At 46.5% G+C, this 16291-nt stretch overlaps 2 protein-coding genes across 7 annotated transcripts; one reads left to right on the top strand and one right to left on the bottom strand.

The window, feature by feature from the left end:
* Positions 1 to 74: 74 nt before the first annotated feature.
* On the top strand, positions 75 to 12349 carry BUD31 (BUD31 homolog). 2 transcript variants are annotated; one of them, XM_048492531.1, is made up of 5 exons: positions 75 to 409; positions 1999 to 2092; positions 3278 to 3400; positions 4567 to 4758; positions 12339 to 12349. In XM_048492531.1, exons 2-4 carry the CDS (start codon positions 1999 to 2001, stop codon positions 4752 to 4754), a joined length of 405 nt encoding a protein of 134 aa, XP_048348488.1. In that variant the 5' UTR covers positions 75 to 409; the 3' UTR covers positions 4755 to 4758; positions 12339 to 12349. The 2 variants fall into 2 exon arrangements, with proteins under 2 accessions (XP_048348488.1, XP_048348487.1); XM_048492530.1 differs by lacking the exon at positions 12339 to 12349 and adding an exon at positions 6136 to 6391 and having other exon boundaries at positions 96 to 409; positions 4567 to 4733.
* On the bottom strand, positions 7758 to 16204 carry PTCD1 (pentatricopeptide repeat domain 1). Of its 5 annotated transcripts, none has more exons than XM_048492523.1 (9): positions 16086 to 16204; positions 15040 to 15537; positions 14089 to 14229; positions 12841 to 13059; positions 12504 to 12605; positions 11254 to 12003; positions 10260 to 10376; positions 9198 to 9380; positions 7758 to 8140 (listed from the first exon to the last, which is right to left on the bottom strand). In XM_048492523.1, exons 2-9 carry the CDS (start codon positions 15493 to 15495, stop codon positions 7982 to 7984), a joined length of 2127 nt encoding a protein of 708 aa, XP_048348480.1. In that variant the 5' UTR covers positions 15496 to 15537; positions 16086 to 16204; the 3' UTR covers positions 7758 to 7981. The 5 variants fall into 5 exon arrangements, with proteins under 5 accessions (XP_048348480.1, XP_048348482.1, XP_048348483.1 ...); XM_048492525.1 differs by having other exon boundaries at positions 15040 to 15534; positions 16086 to 16127; XM_048492526.1 differs by having other exon boundaries at positions 16096 to 16115.
* Positions 16205 to 16291: the final 87 nt, after the last annotated feature.

The raw sequence follows: 16291 nt of genomic DNA, 5'->3' as shown, positions 1-16291 counted from the left end.
CACGCCTCGTCGCCCTGAGGGGAAAAGGGGTGTCTGTAGCTCTGCCTGGTTTTAAAAATGTTGAGATTCCCCCCAATTCTACACCGTCCTCATAATTTTGAGGAGACTGCCTCTCTCTGAGATGGAATATTTTACATTTTAAGTGGGAGAAGAAGCAAAGGGGCTTTTTAAATTAAGTGATAAGGCATCGATCAAGACAGTTACCGGATTGAGAAGGCCCTAAAACCGACGTCTGAAAGAACTAGGGCCTCTTTCTGGCTTACGTCACTAGGTGGCGACAGAAGGCTGAGAAGATACGCAAAAGGGAACGGGGGTCTTAAAGGGGTAGGAGCCGCTCCTGTGAAGGTTTTTGTTTGACGGAGAACCGGAGTCTTCTTGAGGCGTTGAGTCCCTCAGAGCATCGTCAGAGGTTTGTTTTTTATTGGCTCTTTGGCATTAACTGGGCAGGGGACATGGCAGGAAGAAATTCAACCGGTGACGCAGAGACAGGCCTCACCCTTGGCACTCCTATCTGTTTTCTAACCGGGTGGGGGCGTAAAAAGGGGGCTGAGAATTCGCAAGTTTCGTTCTGGTATTTTTAAAAGGGAAGGCCAAGGATTAGCTGTTTCTGAGTGGGAAGAAAAGCACTTGTATTTATTTATTTATTTATTACATTTATACCCCGCCGATCTCCCACACGAACTCGAGGCGGATAACATGTAAAACATGTAAAACAATACAGTAATATAAAACAATACAATACTTGCTGAATTTAAGCAGGCCAGAAGCTAATAGGTGTCACAATCCATTAATTCTGTGATGGAAGCATGTGAACAGTAAACGTAATGCATAATTAGCAAGGTCGATTATTAATTATACTCCCTCTTTCTCCTTACTGGAGACCCACAGCAGTTTACATTGTTCTTCTACAGCTTACCATAATGGCCCTGTGAAGGAGGTTAGGCTGAAAGTGTGTGACTGGCCCAAGGGCATCCCTCCATGGCAAAGGGAGGATTCAGATCTAGGTCTCCTAGATTTTTGTTGCACGCTAAGCTCTGCAGCAGTGATGCCAAACCTTTTTGAGACTGAGTGCCCAAATTGCAACCCAAACCCCACTTATTTATCATGAAGTGCCAACCCTGTAATTTAACCTGAATGCTGAGGTTTTAGAAAAACCGTTTGGCTCCCTCTTCTTCCACCCCACCCGCTCAAGAAGGGGCCAGTCTGTTCTAGCCTCCAGCAGGTCCCGTGGGCACTGCTCTGTGCCTCTCTAGCATCTCTGCCTCCTCTGCACCCCCCCCCCCCCTCGGGCAGCAGCCACCCGGAGCACAGGCACCAGGCCCGCCAGCCGAGTCCTCCCTGCTCACCGCAGTGCGCGCACGTCGTGCTCAGTGGCCCAGGCCAGCCTAGATGTGTGTGTGGGGGGGGTGATTTTCTTCCCCCCACATGACAAACTCTGTGTACGCATGCCCACAGAGAGGGCTCCGAGTGCCACCTCTGGCACCCATGCCATAGGTTCGCCATCACTGCTCTACAGTGTACTGCCTGTCTGTGATTTTGTACCTTCCTTCCTAGCCCCTGCCTCTGGGCAAATTTAGGACAGCCAGATGATGGCCTGACTGAAATTCAGTGGTATAACATCTGCCTCTCATACAGGATGTCACCTCCCCCCTCCTCCAGCACCTGTAGTTAAAAGGATCTGGTGGCAGTGATGTGAAAAACTGAGACCTATCAGTTAAACAATCCTGACGTTGATAGGGCAGTGATCTGACTCAGTGGAAAAGAACTTGTACCCAAAATGCAGATGCAGTTTTTCTGTGACAAGCTACCCCTGCCTGCCTTTGCACTGGGTCATCCTAGGGCTAGGCAAACTGATTCTAGCATCTTTTTCCTTAGCTTTTTGAAGGCTGAAGGCAAAGCACATTCTATCTAGAAGTTCGCCTCTTATTAGTTCCAGTGCAAATTTGGCTTCTGTTATGCTTGATCTGTTCTTACGCAGTTCTTTTTTTCCTTCTTGAGATGCCCAAGGTGAAAAGAAGCAGAAAACCTCCTCCGGATGGTTGGGAATTGATTGAACCAACTTTAGATGAACTGGATCAGAAAATGAGAGAAGGTGAGGACTGAAGCCAAGGACTTGGTTGATAACGAGAAGTAATGTTGCCTAATAAAGGGTGATTGTTAAGGTTTGAACCCTGGTCTCTTTGGGACTAAGACACTTACTAGTACACTTCGCTGGCAACCACAGTGGTGGGGAGGGCCCCTAATTCAGCGGTAGGTCAAATGCTTTGCACAGTTGAAGTTTCAGGCTGAATTCTTGGTATCTGTAATAAAAAGTATCTTGTCCTTCTCGCTGTTTACTGCGTTTGGTTCTGCCTTCTCCCATCCCATTACCACCCTCACTCTTCCTCATTACTGCTTTCCCTACCCGTTGCCCACTGGCTGACCTTTCCCAGTCTCCAGCTTCTACCAGGGGGGGCCAACCTATGGCACTCCAGATGTTCATGGACTACAATTCCTATCAGCCTGTCAGGAGGCCTGTTAGGATTGGGGAATTGCTTATGCTGCTTTCTGTATGATGGGTGGTGGTGGAATGGGTTAATGCACTACTGTCTGCCTTTCAACTGTTTCCTGTGTGTGATTTTACATTCCAGGTGCTGACCAAGGTCAGTGGCGGGGCATCTTCACTGTTATCTTTCTTACAGTTACTTTTCGGCGCACTTTCCCAGGACGTGGGGTGCAAGCCATTTTAATTACTGGATTTTGCGTGGGCAAAATCAGTTCTGGCTTTGACCAGGGAAGATCCACATCTCTGAATAAACTACCGTTCTATAGATGAGTTTGTTTCAGTTTTGGGGGATTCTGACACAGCCCCTGCCAGAATGACCAATGGCCATGCTGGTAGGGGCTGATGGGAATTGTAGTCCATGAACATCTGGAGCACCTTAGGTTGGCCACCCCTGTCTAGCCTGTCCCAATGTAAAACACAGCTTGAAAGTGTCAGTATGCTATCAGCCATCAACAATAAAGCTTGGGGTAGCTCCAGTGGTAGCTGAGATGTTGCCAAGTGGTCTTAAAAAAAGATGATGCTTTTTTGTGTTTTGTTATCCCCCTCTCCTCTTTCTGCAAATCTGGGGGTTTCCCTAAACATGTACGATAGACCTGAGTGGCTTGCTTCTGTGACTTTTCTAACAGGGACTATAGTTGGGTATCAGATGTATGATGTGGAATAGCAAACCTGCAATAGAGACTCTTTTTGGAAAAATTATCCTTCATGCCCTATTTCTTTCCCCACGGACAGCTGAGACTGAACCACACGAAGGGAAGAGGAAAGTGGAATCCCTTTGGCCCATCTTCCGAATTCACCACCAGAAAACTCGTTACATTTTTGATCTTTTCTATAAGAGGAAAGCCATCAGTCGTGGTAAGCCATATGTTTTCTTTGTAAAGAACACTTCGTTTGGGAATCAGGTAGAAGTTGGTGCATATCTTGGTGAAGCCCTCCTCTTCCTGATTGTGGCTGTTGGAAGATTTATTTAAATTATTTAAATGTCACCTTTCAGTCTGATAACAAGTCTCCAAGGTGACTCACATGGAGAGGAAAATTGGGATGTGTTAAAAATACAATCTTGCATTAAACATGGTAACTGATTAAAGGCCCTGGTTTAGATTGTTCCTGCTTCTTTCTGGGTGCTGGTCTTAAAAGGCTAGTAGAGATGTGAAAGCCCAGAAAAAAGGAAAGGCCCCAAGGCCTTCTTTTCAATCTTTCTAAAGAAAAAATTAGAATTTTTTGGGAGTACTGAAAAACCTCTGTGAAATATTTGCTTTCTTTGAATGAGTGATATGATTATAAAGACAAGGGCATGCTGTAGACACATACACCTCTTAAATCCAAGGTGCATTTCTGCACCTCGAAGGATACCTAGTCTTTTTGAGGGACCATGCAATCCTTTCTTTGCTTCTCCACAGTTGCATGCCTTCTGTGGTCTTTTTGAGCTGTGGTTGACCTTTTCATCTGTTCCTCAAACGGCTGTAATATATTTACCCACATATTGAGTAAAAAGTATCTTACTGACCTGCCTTGGAAGAGGGAGGAAAAAAAAGATCAAAAGGAGGTGGGACAGACACTGCAACAAAGCCTCCGAAAAAAACTGAACGTTGAATTGAGAACCAGATAGCAAAAATTAAGACACATGTGCAAAGACAACATAGGGTGCATCAGTTGGCAGTGCATTTTGTTTGTACGAAACAAAGGCATTTATGACTTACACTTAATAAATGTGTAAAGTATTTCAATTGTATATGCAAAGTAAGTTATTGGCAATGCTTTTTATGTTGTTCAAGCAGTGACATTGGTTTAGGTTTGATAGGAGAAGAAATCTTCTGTGACTTTGAAATTTCCAAAAAAAAAATCTCTCTAAGGACCACAAAGGAAATAGGCTGCTCTCCTCTGGCATGCAGCCTGGCAGCTGGATGATGCAGTTTTATATCCAGGCATCTAGAGAAACTGCTGTGGGGGGGTTGTGGGGATATAACTTCATCTACCCCCGTCAAGCACAATATTCTTTGCATCCTCTCTCCACTCTGCAGAATTGTATGAGTATTGCATCAGGGAAGGATATGCCGACAAAAACCTGATTGCAAAGTGGAAGAAGCAGGGCTATGAAAACCTCTGTTGCTTGCGCTGTATCCAGACGCGGGACACTAACTTTGGCACTAACTGCATCTGCCGGGTACCCAAAAGCAAGCTTGAAGTGGTGAGTAAATTCTTCTTCTAAGCCCGTGGTAGTGAACCTTTGGCACTCCAGATGTTATGGACTACAATTCCCATCAGCACCTGCCAGCATGGCCAATTGGCCATGCTGGAAGGGGCTGATGGGAATTGTAGTCCATAACATCTGGAGTGCCAAAGGTTCGCCACCACTGCTCTAAGCTGTTACAGCGATTCTTTCTGCCCTGCAATATCCCTCCCCCCTCCCCCGACTTTTGATTAGTACCTAATTGAGCAGCAGTGGCATAGTGGTTAAGAGCAGGTGTACTCTAATCTGGAGGAGCCAGGTTTGATTCCCTGCTCTGCCACTTGAGAATTATCTGGGGAATTCAGATTAGCCTGTGCACTCCCATACACGCCAGCTGGGCTAGTCATAGTTCTTTGGAGCTCTCTCAGCCCCACCCACCTCACAGGGTGCTTGTTGTGAGGGGGGAAGGGAAAGGAGTTTGTAAACCCCTTTGAGTCTTCCACAGGAGAGAAAGGGGGGATATAAATCCAACTCTTCTTCTAATTTGTTCTCTGGGTTAGGCTCACTCTCTTAATCCATGAGCAGCTTGGTCATTGACCAACACACTATGCCAGTGTGGTTTTGAAGAGCTCTGATTTGTCTCTGATGTTCCAAATTAAGATCTAAGTACCAAGCGCTTGCCCGCTTGAAATCTATTAAACTTGTGCCAGATTGCCGAAGGAATTTGAATTTATACACCCCGCCCCTTTTTCTCCTGTAAGGAGACCCTAAAGGGCTTACCAACCCCTTTCCCTTCCTCCCCCCACAACAGACACCTTTTGAGATAGGTGGGGCTGAGGGTTTTGAAGAACTGTGACTGGCCCAAGGGCTCCCAGCAGGAATGCAGGAGTGGGGAAACAAATCTGGTTCACTAAACAAGAGTCTGCTGAATCAGACCTGTTTCTCCAGATCAGGATCCATCTGCGCTTAACCACTACTCCATGCCAGCTCTCTTTGCGCAGTTTTTTCATAACTGTTGCTGTGGGTTGTCCTGTGAGACATGAACATTCAATACAGGGTGGAAATTTTAAGTCATGCTGTTCTGCTTCTTGACTTTTCCCAAGAATGTTTTAAAAATGAAAGTCGGGATCATAAAGGATCTTCGCAACTGTGTGTTTGGGGTGGCGTATGCTCTTAACCTCTGACAGAGGAAACTTAATTGAATTCTTCCACAGAAAGCATTTTTGGTTGCTGTTGTTCCATACTACCAGGGGCGTTTCCATCCAGGTCAGCAGGAAACCAGATCTCTCTAAATCCATTTCAGTTCCTGTTAAGGTCTGCGTCTCTGATCCAGCAAGCCTGCCTGCCTGTCTTCTTGGCCATTAGTTCCTGTGCATCTCTCTGACCTGGGGTGATTTAACATGCTGGTTTTATTCCACAGGGGAGAATCATTGAGTGCACTCACTGTGGCTGTAGAGGTTGCTCTGGATGAAGCCTTTTCCCAGTAACACCCCTCTTCCCATTTGTGCGGCTGCTGACTCTGCATCAGTGACTGTTCTTAAGAGCTACAATGTGTTTTTCATAAAACCCGACAGTGAGCGGGCCTCCTTGCCAGTGGATGGCACAGCAGCGTCTTGTTAGTTCATTCTCTGTAACCGTTTTATTTTAAAATAAAGCCTTGCCTACCTTCTCCCTAAGCCCTGTTTCTGTGGTGACTTTTGTGAGGCTGAGCAAGCAAAATCAGGCTGGCCTCTACAAGGACCGGGGCCTTTACAACCCTGGCCCCCACCTGGTGGAACAGACTCCCAAAGGAGATCAGGGTCCTGCGGGACTTGCAGAGTTCCTGCAGGGCCTGCAAGACGGACCTGTTCCGCCAGGCATTTGGCCAGCCTGGTTAAGCACATCTACCGTTCCATCTGGCCTCCTGTGGGCACGAGGGTGGGGAAGGGAGTGCAATATGCCATCTGTATTTATATGGTTCTGGCTTTACGGAGTATATATCGAGTTGTTTTTATACTGTGTTTTAAAGGATGCTTCAAAGTTCACCGCCCTGAGCCTCTAGGGGGGAGTGGTCTATAAGCCCAATAAATGAAATAAATGAAAACAAAAAGGCATGCACCTTTGGCCTGGAGATAGAACAACCTGGTGGCATAAGCCCAGCTGCTCAACCTTTCTTACCAAGCAAGCAGAGTAACTGGGAAAAAATGGGTAAACAGGTAACCATCTGCAGAGATTCTTTACCCTTAGAGAAAAAAATCATGGTAGAGTTATTTTGCCCTGACCTGACCTGGATGATGCAGGCTTGTCCCATCTTGTCAGATCTTGGAAGCTAAGCTGAGGGCCGGCTCTGTTTAGCACTTGGGGGGAGACTATGAATGGAATCCAGGGTCGCTACACAGAGACAAGCAATAGTAAGTCCCCTCTGTTTATCTCCTGCCTTGAAAACCTTATGGAGTGGCCATGTCAGCTACAATTTGATTCAGTCATTATACAATGTATAAAGGGGAATGGATACATAAGTACTACATAAACAATTCAAAAGTGCAATTTGTATCCAAAAGGCTATCGCCACAACCACGTGGTATATTTTAACCAATTGATCATTTTATAAATGAAGGTTTCATACATATGAAGTGTATGAAGACACAGGATTTATTGTAAACTTTCATTTATAAACGGATTGAATTTGTTAAACTACACCACGTGGTTGTGGTGATAGCCTTTTGGATACAAACTGCACTTTTGCATTGTTTATGTAGCGGCAATTTGATGGCATTTTTTACCGCCACCAGAGATCTTTCGGGAAGAGTCACTTCACATATTGAACTCGCAACTGTATCACCTTTCTGCTATCCTAAGGAGAGTTGCCCCATTCCAAGCCCACCGATTTCAGCAGATGTAGAAGGGGGGAACTATCATAAGGTTGCATTGCAAACACCACACTTCCAAGAAACACACACAGTCCCTTTAGTTAAACAAAACTATACACATGTGTGTTGCTGTTGCAGCCCAGAACAGCATAATAAATGCAGCAGGAACCTATACAAGAATTCAACCAACGTGTTCTTGTTTGAATTATTTTTTATTTAAAAGCCATCTGTGCTGCCCGGGTTGGAAGTTTGCTTTTCTTCTCAGAGTTTTATTTACAGGCTTTACAAATACCAACTTTTACAACGCTGAGGACATGATAAACTCCACAGAAGGATGAAGGAAACAGTACAGAGCGCTCCGCAATGATGCTGACTTCTTGGTTCCCATCCTGACAGCCCACCTGGTGGCTGCACTGTTCATTCGTCTCCTGTGCTAGCTTTGCTTTGCGATTGCTTTCCCGTTCTGTACTTGGCCCATGGGTGCGGTTGTTCCTCTGCCGACATCCACTTTAGCCAACGGGTGTAGTAAGCTCTGAAGCCGTCTATTTTTTCCAGGTAGGGATCTTTCTTCTTGTACTGCAAGCGGAAAAAGCGAGAGAGGGTGACTGAACTCTTAGCAGGAGGACGGCATTTTCGTGCAGACAATAACCAAGGACAGACTACTCCGTGCTGGAAAGTGTCATAAACGCATTAACTTTGTTTTAAAACTCTGTGTTCTGTATGGAAAGGGACAGTTGAATTTTACGGTGTGGCAGCAGAATTCCTAATGCAGGGCAGCCCAATCTAGCCCTTTGCTCCCTGCCACTGAAGTCAGTACTCTGAACTGAAATCCACCTGCAATCTTTTGTGGGCAAGTATACAGTATGAAGGGAATGGGGGAACCACAGGGGCTTTATGAACAAGGTCTTCAAGGGGAGGGGGGGGGGGGGCTGGTGGAGTCTTGTTACCGAAAACTCCACATGCTTAACCTGCTATAAACAACAGTATAACATCAAAGTGGTAGAAAGTCCAGTCAAGCCGCAACCAACTTAAGGCAACCCCGCAGGGTTTTCAAGGCAAGAAGTGTTCAGAGGTGGTTTTCCACTGCCGGCCTCTGCACAGCAACCCTTCCTCGGACTTTCTCGGTGGTCTCCTTGATTGGCTTCCAAGATCTAATGAGATCGGGCTAGCCTGGGCCACCCAGGCCAGGGGTAATCAGCATAAGAAGATTTAAAACATTTTCATTGTCTCAACTCGAAAATTATTTTGAAACTAAAGGAGTGGGTTGGATACAGGGATCCATTTGTGCGAGGCTGCGGAATCTTTCCAGCATCATGTTTTTTTAAAAAAATATATATTTATACTTTGCCCTCCTCATTTTACAGGGCTAAGGGCGGCGAACAACAGCAAATGTCCCCCACCCCCACAGTTGTCACTTTTGACTGACAGAAGGTTGATGCCCAGGGTTGTGACATCCATGAAGACATAAAGATATGAGGATAAGGGTGCATATTAAGGATGGGAAGGCAGCTAAATGAAAGTAGAAGTGCAGGAAAGGTCCATGAGCCTTGGCATACTTCCACTGAAGGACTACTAGATCCAACTCAATGGCTTTGCAGGATACCTGCCCCCAAACATCACTATGGTATCTTACTCTGTCAAAGTCTGGAGGATACTGGGCTGCAAACTCCAGCATCTTCAAGACAAACTCATTTGGGGCAGTCTGTGTGTTCCTCATGTCCCTGAGGATCTCAATCAGGTACGCGTAGTCCAGCTTCTTCACAGCTGTGTTGATCAATGCGCCGTAGATGTGGATGTTGGGATTTATCCCAGAGCGCTGAAAGTCACAGGAAAGAAAGATAAAGGCAAAAGAAACGTGAAAAAACTAACAGATTCAGCCATGCAGGAATTCAAGCGCAGGTTTAGGAAGAAACAAACCGTCATCCACCCACATCAAGGTTATTGTCCAGAGTCAAGGGCTTCTCTGAGATCAGGTGTGCAAAATGGCATGAAAGATTGGCTTGTGGAGAATCCAGGTGGTATGGCTTATTTCAAACCTCTGGAGTTTCAAAGGCAACCCCTTGACTTCCGTGATGTGCAGATCACAGAAACTATACACTCCTAATTTCATAGTTCTTAATTACAATGTGATCTGCCTAAATACTTCCATTTTCTATTTCTCTGAAATTCTTAGCAAAACGTCAAGAAACTTCAGCCAAAGTGAAACCTGGTTTCTGACACTCAGCGTATTTTTCCACCCTTTGGATTTGCTTAATCTGCTCATAAAAAGAAGCTGAGAAGCTATGATGTAGTCACTGTGGTCGTTCCATCAAGCACACTGCTCAGAGAAAGAGCAAAGCAAGTATTATCCCTCCCTTTCCCCTCCCCCCAAAAATCCAAATTTCATTTTGGACTGATGAAATAAAAAGAGGAAAATAATCATACCCTATACACCTGATCGGCCAAACAGACTGCAACAAACATTGACAAATTAGCATTAAATCTGTTTATATTTTAAAACTCTTCAATACTCGGGAATGCCAGGGTCACCAAGTCTCCCACGCACCACCCTGCTCCAGAAGTTACAGCAGGGGTATCCAACTCTGGTGCCATGCTATGGCCACTTGGCCATGCCAGCAGGGGACTGATGGGAATTGTAGTCCATGAACATCTGAAGCGCCAGAGTTGGACACCCCTGAGTTACAGCTTCTCATACCTTCATGTCGGAGAGCAACTGCAGTCCGTTCTCTTGCTTGTGGCAAGCTATTGCCAAGTTGCAAAAAGTGTGCAAATTTGGGGATAGTCCTTCCTTCACCAGAAAAGGAAGCAGGCTCTGTAATACACAAAAGGGGCATATGAATCAGGCTGCGTACGTTCTAGGGCTGAAAAGGTTTGTGTCGAGGATTTTTCATTTAAGCAGAATTGGACAAACGTGCATACTTTTCCAGTAGATAACTCAGCTCTGCACGTCTTCCGTTTTGCACCATTTTGTCAGGGCAAGGGTTCCATGCAATGACCACTCTAGATTTTATCAATCAGAAGTGTTTATTGGACTGGACGCCTGAAGCCTGGCTTTGCAAAAGCCAGTTCTGCATCAATCCCCAGCTTCCCTCAGCATATTTCCACCAAAGCCAACCCCCATCCTGCCCCTTTCCCACGCCAGGCAGAATGCGGGAAAAGTGTGTGAAACAAACCAAGGTCAGGTTTGAGATAGTGAGCCATCTGGCAAGAAGGAGAGAGCCAGAGGTGCTATCTGTTATCTACGTTCCAAGCCAGTCAGAAGAGAAAACAAATAGCAGACAGTAAAGAAGCCCCAAGCTCGAAAGTAAAGAACCTCCAGCAGAGAGGCCCCAATCCAAGGTGCATTCCCCAGCTCCCTGACACATTTACTCTGGGGTTTTTTTTTAATCTTTGAGGAGGAGCCAGGAGTTACACGTGACATTAAAGCCATACCCCAAGCAAAGGAAACCTCACCCAGCTGCAGCTGCTGAGATTTCATACCCCAAGCAAAGGAAACCTCCATACCCCAAGCAAAGGAAACCTCACCCAGCTACAGCTGCTGAGATTTCAGCAGAAGAATTCACATTCTGGTACGTCTTGGCAGTCACAAGGGCTTGTCTGAAAACCGTCAGGAAACTGAATTTCACAAATTCACCTTCCATGCCCTTGGGAAATGGCAGCATAGCCCAGCAGCACCCCCGTAACCCTACCTTTGCTCCGTCTAGATCTCCTTGCTTGCTCTTCTTCCTCACCAACGTATTAAAAAACGTCAGATCGGGTTTCACCTTGTGCTCCTCCATCACTGTCAGCAAGGCAGATTCTGATGAGCTGTTGGGCTCCACCAGCTCAGCCAGAAGCGTGAACGTTTTGATATTCCCTGCCACGTTGTCTTCTTTCATCTTCTTTAAGAAGCCCTCCAGGTTCCCCATCAGAGCCAGTCTGTCGGAGCGTGTGGCCACTGTCCCTAAAGACACCAGGCTGCTGTTCATGACCGGCAAGTCCAGCAAGTTGGGAGAAGAGCAGGTGCCCGTGGAGAAACCCACATCCGCTTTGGCAAAGCTTGGCACAAGCTGGATTTGATCTGAGATGGGCAAGTTCTCAGACCTATTGGGACCCAGCACAGTAGAGTCACTGGGGGTGTTGTTTGCTCCAGCTCCTTGGCTGGAAAAAGGCTCCATGGGTTTTCCACAGTTCTCTGGAAACATACGTCTTTCCAGGACTTCCACATCCAACTGCGGACCAGCTCTAGAGCCTGATTCTTCCCCGCCGTGACTCTTCATCTTCTGCCGTTGTCTACCGGACCTCAACCTTGGCACGGCTGGCCTCTCCTCTGGAGCTCTCAGCAGCAGCTCCGAAGCCACCAGAGGATCACCCAGGCTGCAGTCTCTGGCAGCCGCCAGCATTAAGTTGTAGGTATATCTGTCGGGCTTGATGTTCAGTTTTGCCATCTGCTGCCACAGCTGTTGGAGGAAGGAGAAAAATTGGGGGGGGGGGGAATTAAAGTTATGGGAAACACAACAAACTCCGGGCAATCAGAATGGCTTTGTAGCTGTCACACAGGAGGGGACCACAAGCTAACAGCAAGTCAGTCCTTCTGAGCTCTGTTTATTTTATTATTAGCTGCCCCTGCAACTCACACCCACTTCCAGTCTATGAGAGCTTTAATCTTGCACTGCTTTGCAATGTATTGGGAGCACTGGGTTGCAAGCCTGCATCTTTAGCTAACAGTTCAAGGCTCGATAAAAACAACATCCCTCCCAAAGCAGATAGATATCCAGATTCAGCTCCCGGGCAGAAAGGTTTGCCCACTCCAATTCTACGAGCACAGAGCTCTTGTGTTCCAGCGTGTACCTGAAAACTGGAAGGTCCTATAGGGAGGAAAAGGGAAGTTTCGACCACCATACAAGTTGGAATGTCGGACGTTTACACTGCTGTAAAGAAAAGAGGGGGAAAAACAGACCTGCAAGGCATACCGGAAGCCGTCCTCTTTTTCTTTTATGCACCCCATCAGCAAAAAGTTGAAAGTCTCTGTTGTGACGCTGTGGCCTTTCTGGACCATCTCCTAGAAAGGGGGGAAAGGAGACATTAATTTCCCTCACTGTTCTGTGGTACAGCTTTTAAGAAAATTAGAGGCAATTCTGCAGTCCAAATCTGTTGGCGCAACCACAATGCCACCTCTGTTGGAGGAACATGCCCCTGTTAGTGGATGGGTCTGCAGGACCCAATCCCCTACACCTTGGTGTTGCTGGGCTCCCCTGTAGGGTTTTTGTGGTATTGGACGGAAAGCTTTGTTTTACCTTGAAGACTTCAAAGCACATTCGTAGATCTGAACAAAAGGCGCAGACTTTCAGCAAGGCACGATAGCTGATGGTGTTCAGCTCCAAATTGCGGTCCTGTAGCTGCCGCCGCAACTTGAGTGCGATCTGCAAGCCCGAATCTTTCCAGGGCGACTCTGAGCAGGCATTGAAGAGTGCTGTGTAGGTGGCATCGGTGGGCGTCAAGCCTCGCTTTTTCATCTTCCTCCCAAGACAAAAACAGCCCCCCCTTGCATTAAAAGAAACTAAATTAAAAGAAATTAAAAGAAAAGAACCACACTCCCCATTATGCAAACACCTGAGAAGGATTAGATGCAGCCAGCGCCATGCAGAGCTGAGAGCAGGGGTCACCCACGTGATGTCTGCTGATAATGTTCTTGGTGCCAGCCAAGTATGGGATTAGGTAAGGCAACACAGAGTTTCTGATTGAATGGGCAGCCAGTTTGTAACTGCCTCCGCCTCCTATGGCAGCCATTTTGTGATTATGCCCAGAATTCCAAAGGTGCCTGCAGGCTGAGAAAGGTTGGGGACCCCTAGCTTAGAATAGTAGACCAGGATCCAGATTCAAAAATCCCACACTGACATGAAAATTCACGGGGTAAACTTGGCCAGTCACGCTCTCAGAGCCCATGTGGCACAGTGGCTAAAAAGCACCAGACTCCAATCTGGAGAACTGTGTTTGTTTCCCCACTCCTTCACGTGAAGCCTGGTGGGTGACCTTGGGCTAGTCACAGTTTTCTCTCTTACCCCCACCTACCTTACAAGGTGCTTGTTGTGTGAAGGAGTTTGTGAAGGAGTTTGTAAACCACTTTGAGACTCCTTGAAGGTAAAGAAAAGCGGGGTATAAATCCCAACTTCTCTTTTAAGTGACCTCACAGGAGGAGGAGAGAACTACAGAGCTCCTGGAGGCCAGAGTAAATAACCCCTTCTACCTACTTACTTGGTTTTCATTTCATCTTTCTCTACAAGGAAAGCCCCAAAGTGGCTTACACCTACTGTTCTATCTATTATACAACACTGCCTCCACAATCAGTTTGGAGGGGGGAGTGCTAGCCACATTGGACACAGCCACAGAGATTGTAAGTCGGACCCACTACAATGAAAGGAGACCTTTCAACTCACACCTCTTCTGCAGCCCCTGGACTCACCCCAGTTTGGTGTGGCAAATGTTCCCTTTGCTGGCACCAATTCCCTCCCTTGTTGAAAAGCCACTGGGCTGGAAGCACTTACGTCATTATAAAGCTTGAATGCCTTCTTTACGTAGCCTACCCGGCCACAGCCACCAATCAGCACTGTATAGTTGCTCTCCTCTGGCTGGAGGCGTTCTTCCTTCAGCATCTGCACTTCAAACAGGTCCAAAGCCTCAGCCAGCTGCAGGGAAGAAAGGACAGAGCAGAGAAGGGGACACCCATGTGAGTCACAATTCAGGGCCCCGAGGCAGTTGCACATCAGTGGTTGTCAGCTATTTGCTAAAATGGCCAAGAAGTGAATCCTGAGGTCACTGGGAAGATAAAACAACTTTCTCCTTAGCTGGATAGAGTCAGACCGCTGACACACAAACACACTTCTATCTGACAATCATCAAGACTGCCTTTTGTGCACATTCTTCATTCTCTACCACATTCACTTCAATTAAAAAAAACACTGCTTTCTTTTCATGTTTCTCTCTACAGTATGTGAGGGGCTCAAATTGATTTGGCCTGTTGACCCTTTCGCTAACTGTAAACTTGTAGGAACCTGCATTCAAGCAAAAATAGAAAGTTTATTTTTTAGGCAGGGAACTACAGGAAATCACAGCAGGCAGGCAGCACTAATAGTAATGAAGAATGAGGATGGATGCAAGAAAAAACCAGGAGTCTGGGAAGCCATCAAAGAGAGGTTAAGGAACTCCTGTAAATATTTAATGTATCTGTACAATATTTTATGTGGAGGCAGGCAATGGGAAACCATCGCTGAACAACTCTTGCCTTGTGAAACCCTATTGGATCAGCATATGTCAGCTGGGACTTGACAGCAAAATATTTCTACTGAAGAGCAGTAATGTCCCAAAGGATGGCAGATAGCAGAGCTTGATTGGGCAGCTATAGTTCTATTTTCAGTTTGTCTGTCATGCTATAACCACTGCACTGGTCAGCCAGCACCAGTCACCTCCTTTGCAATTAAACAAAGAGAGCCGCTGACCTTATCTTCCTTGATCAATGCTTTGCAACGCAAGAAGTACCAATAAGGAGTGTTCCGACGACCTCGTCTGGGTTTTGGCCTCAATTCCTCCTCCTCCTCCTGTGTTCGGAGCTGCATATCGTGAGACTCTGTTGTGGTTTTATGAAAAAAGTGTCGTGAAGAAAACTTGTCAGACAGCGTGCCAAAGCCTTCCTCTGTGTCAGCTTCATCTTCGGCAATCGTTTCAGAGGAACAGGCAGGTTGTCTCTTGTTCAAGTCTTTGCTGCTGCCAACTGCTCGGGATGAGCTGAAAGGTCTTGAGCCCAGGAAGCTGGGCAGATGTGGGTTTTCAGGAGATGCTAACAGTTTCTGTGGAAGCACCCACAGTTTGCAAGCTGGAGACGTTAAAGGACAGAAGGAAGCTTTCACGGTGTGAAGCCCCGCTGGGAAGTAACGGGATATCAGCTGCACGGCCATCGGGGGACTCTGGGTTTTGCCACCTGCTTATGCAGTCATCTTCTGAAATCAAAATAAAGAAAATGCAACGTTTTGTTCCAGAAACACAGGAAGTTGCCTTATATTAAGTAAGATCATCGGCCTATCACCCTCAGCACTGTCCACTACAAGCAGCAATGGCAAGCACTGAAATTGCACCATTGTGCAAACATCTGACACCCATCTTCTAGATAACTTTAGCACAGTATCAGCAAAAAAAAAAAATACAAGTCAGGCTTGTTAATCTTCTAATTAACAAATTATGGCACTATCCTGGCACTGTCCCTTGCTTTCACCCATGCAAACTGGTCTACGTGATGTGATCAAAGTCTTTTTTCCCCTACTCTTTCTATACGCCAGGCAAAGGTTGCCCTGAATTATTATAAGAAAATTATTATAAGACTAAATTATTATAAGACAATACATTTAAAATATCCCTTAATTATTAGACAGAATTCCTAATACCCAGCATCTCCGTCGGAGGACTTTCACATCTCCTACCGCTTGATCCTTTCCAGGATGCTCGTGATTGACCAGGGGAACTTCTGCCTGCAAAGCCCCTGCCCACTCACCTATACGTACTCTGGTCCAGTCGTCCCGCGAGGCTTCTGCGCAGGCGCAGGTAACACCAGGCGCCGTCACACGCACGGAGCGGCTTTCCTCCTGAGGCAACGCCTCCACATACCAAAGCTCCGTCCCATTGGCTGACGGGACAAAACGTCACTGCCTCCTCCTCCTCCACTCACTCCCCTCAGAGAGAAAGCTTTTTCTGATTGGT

Source organism: Sphaerodactylus townsendi, linkage group LG04, assembly GCF_021028975.2.
Source record: "Sphaerodactylus townsendi isolate TG3544 linkage group LG04, MPM_Stown_v2.3, whole genome shotgun sequence".
In the NCBI taxonomy this organism is placed as follows: Eukaryota; Metazoa; Chordata; class Lepidosauria; order Squamata; family Sphaerodactylidae; genus Sphaerodactylus; species Sphaerodactylus townsendi.
Note: the sequence above shows the minus strand (reverse complement) of the source record. Positions and strands in the feature narration are given on the sequence as shown.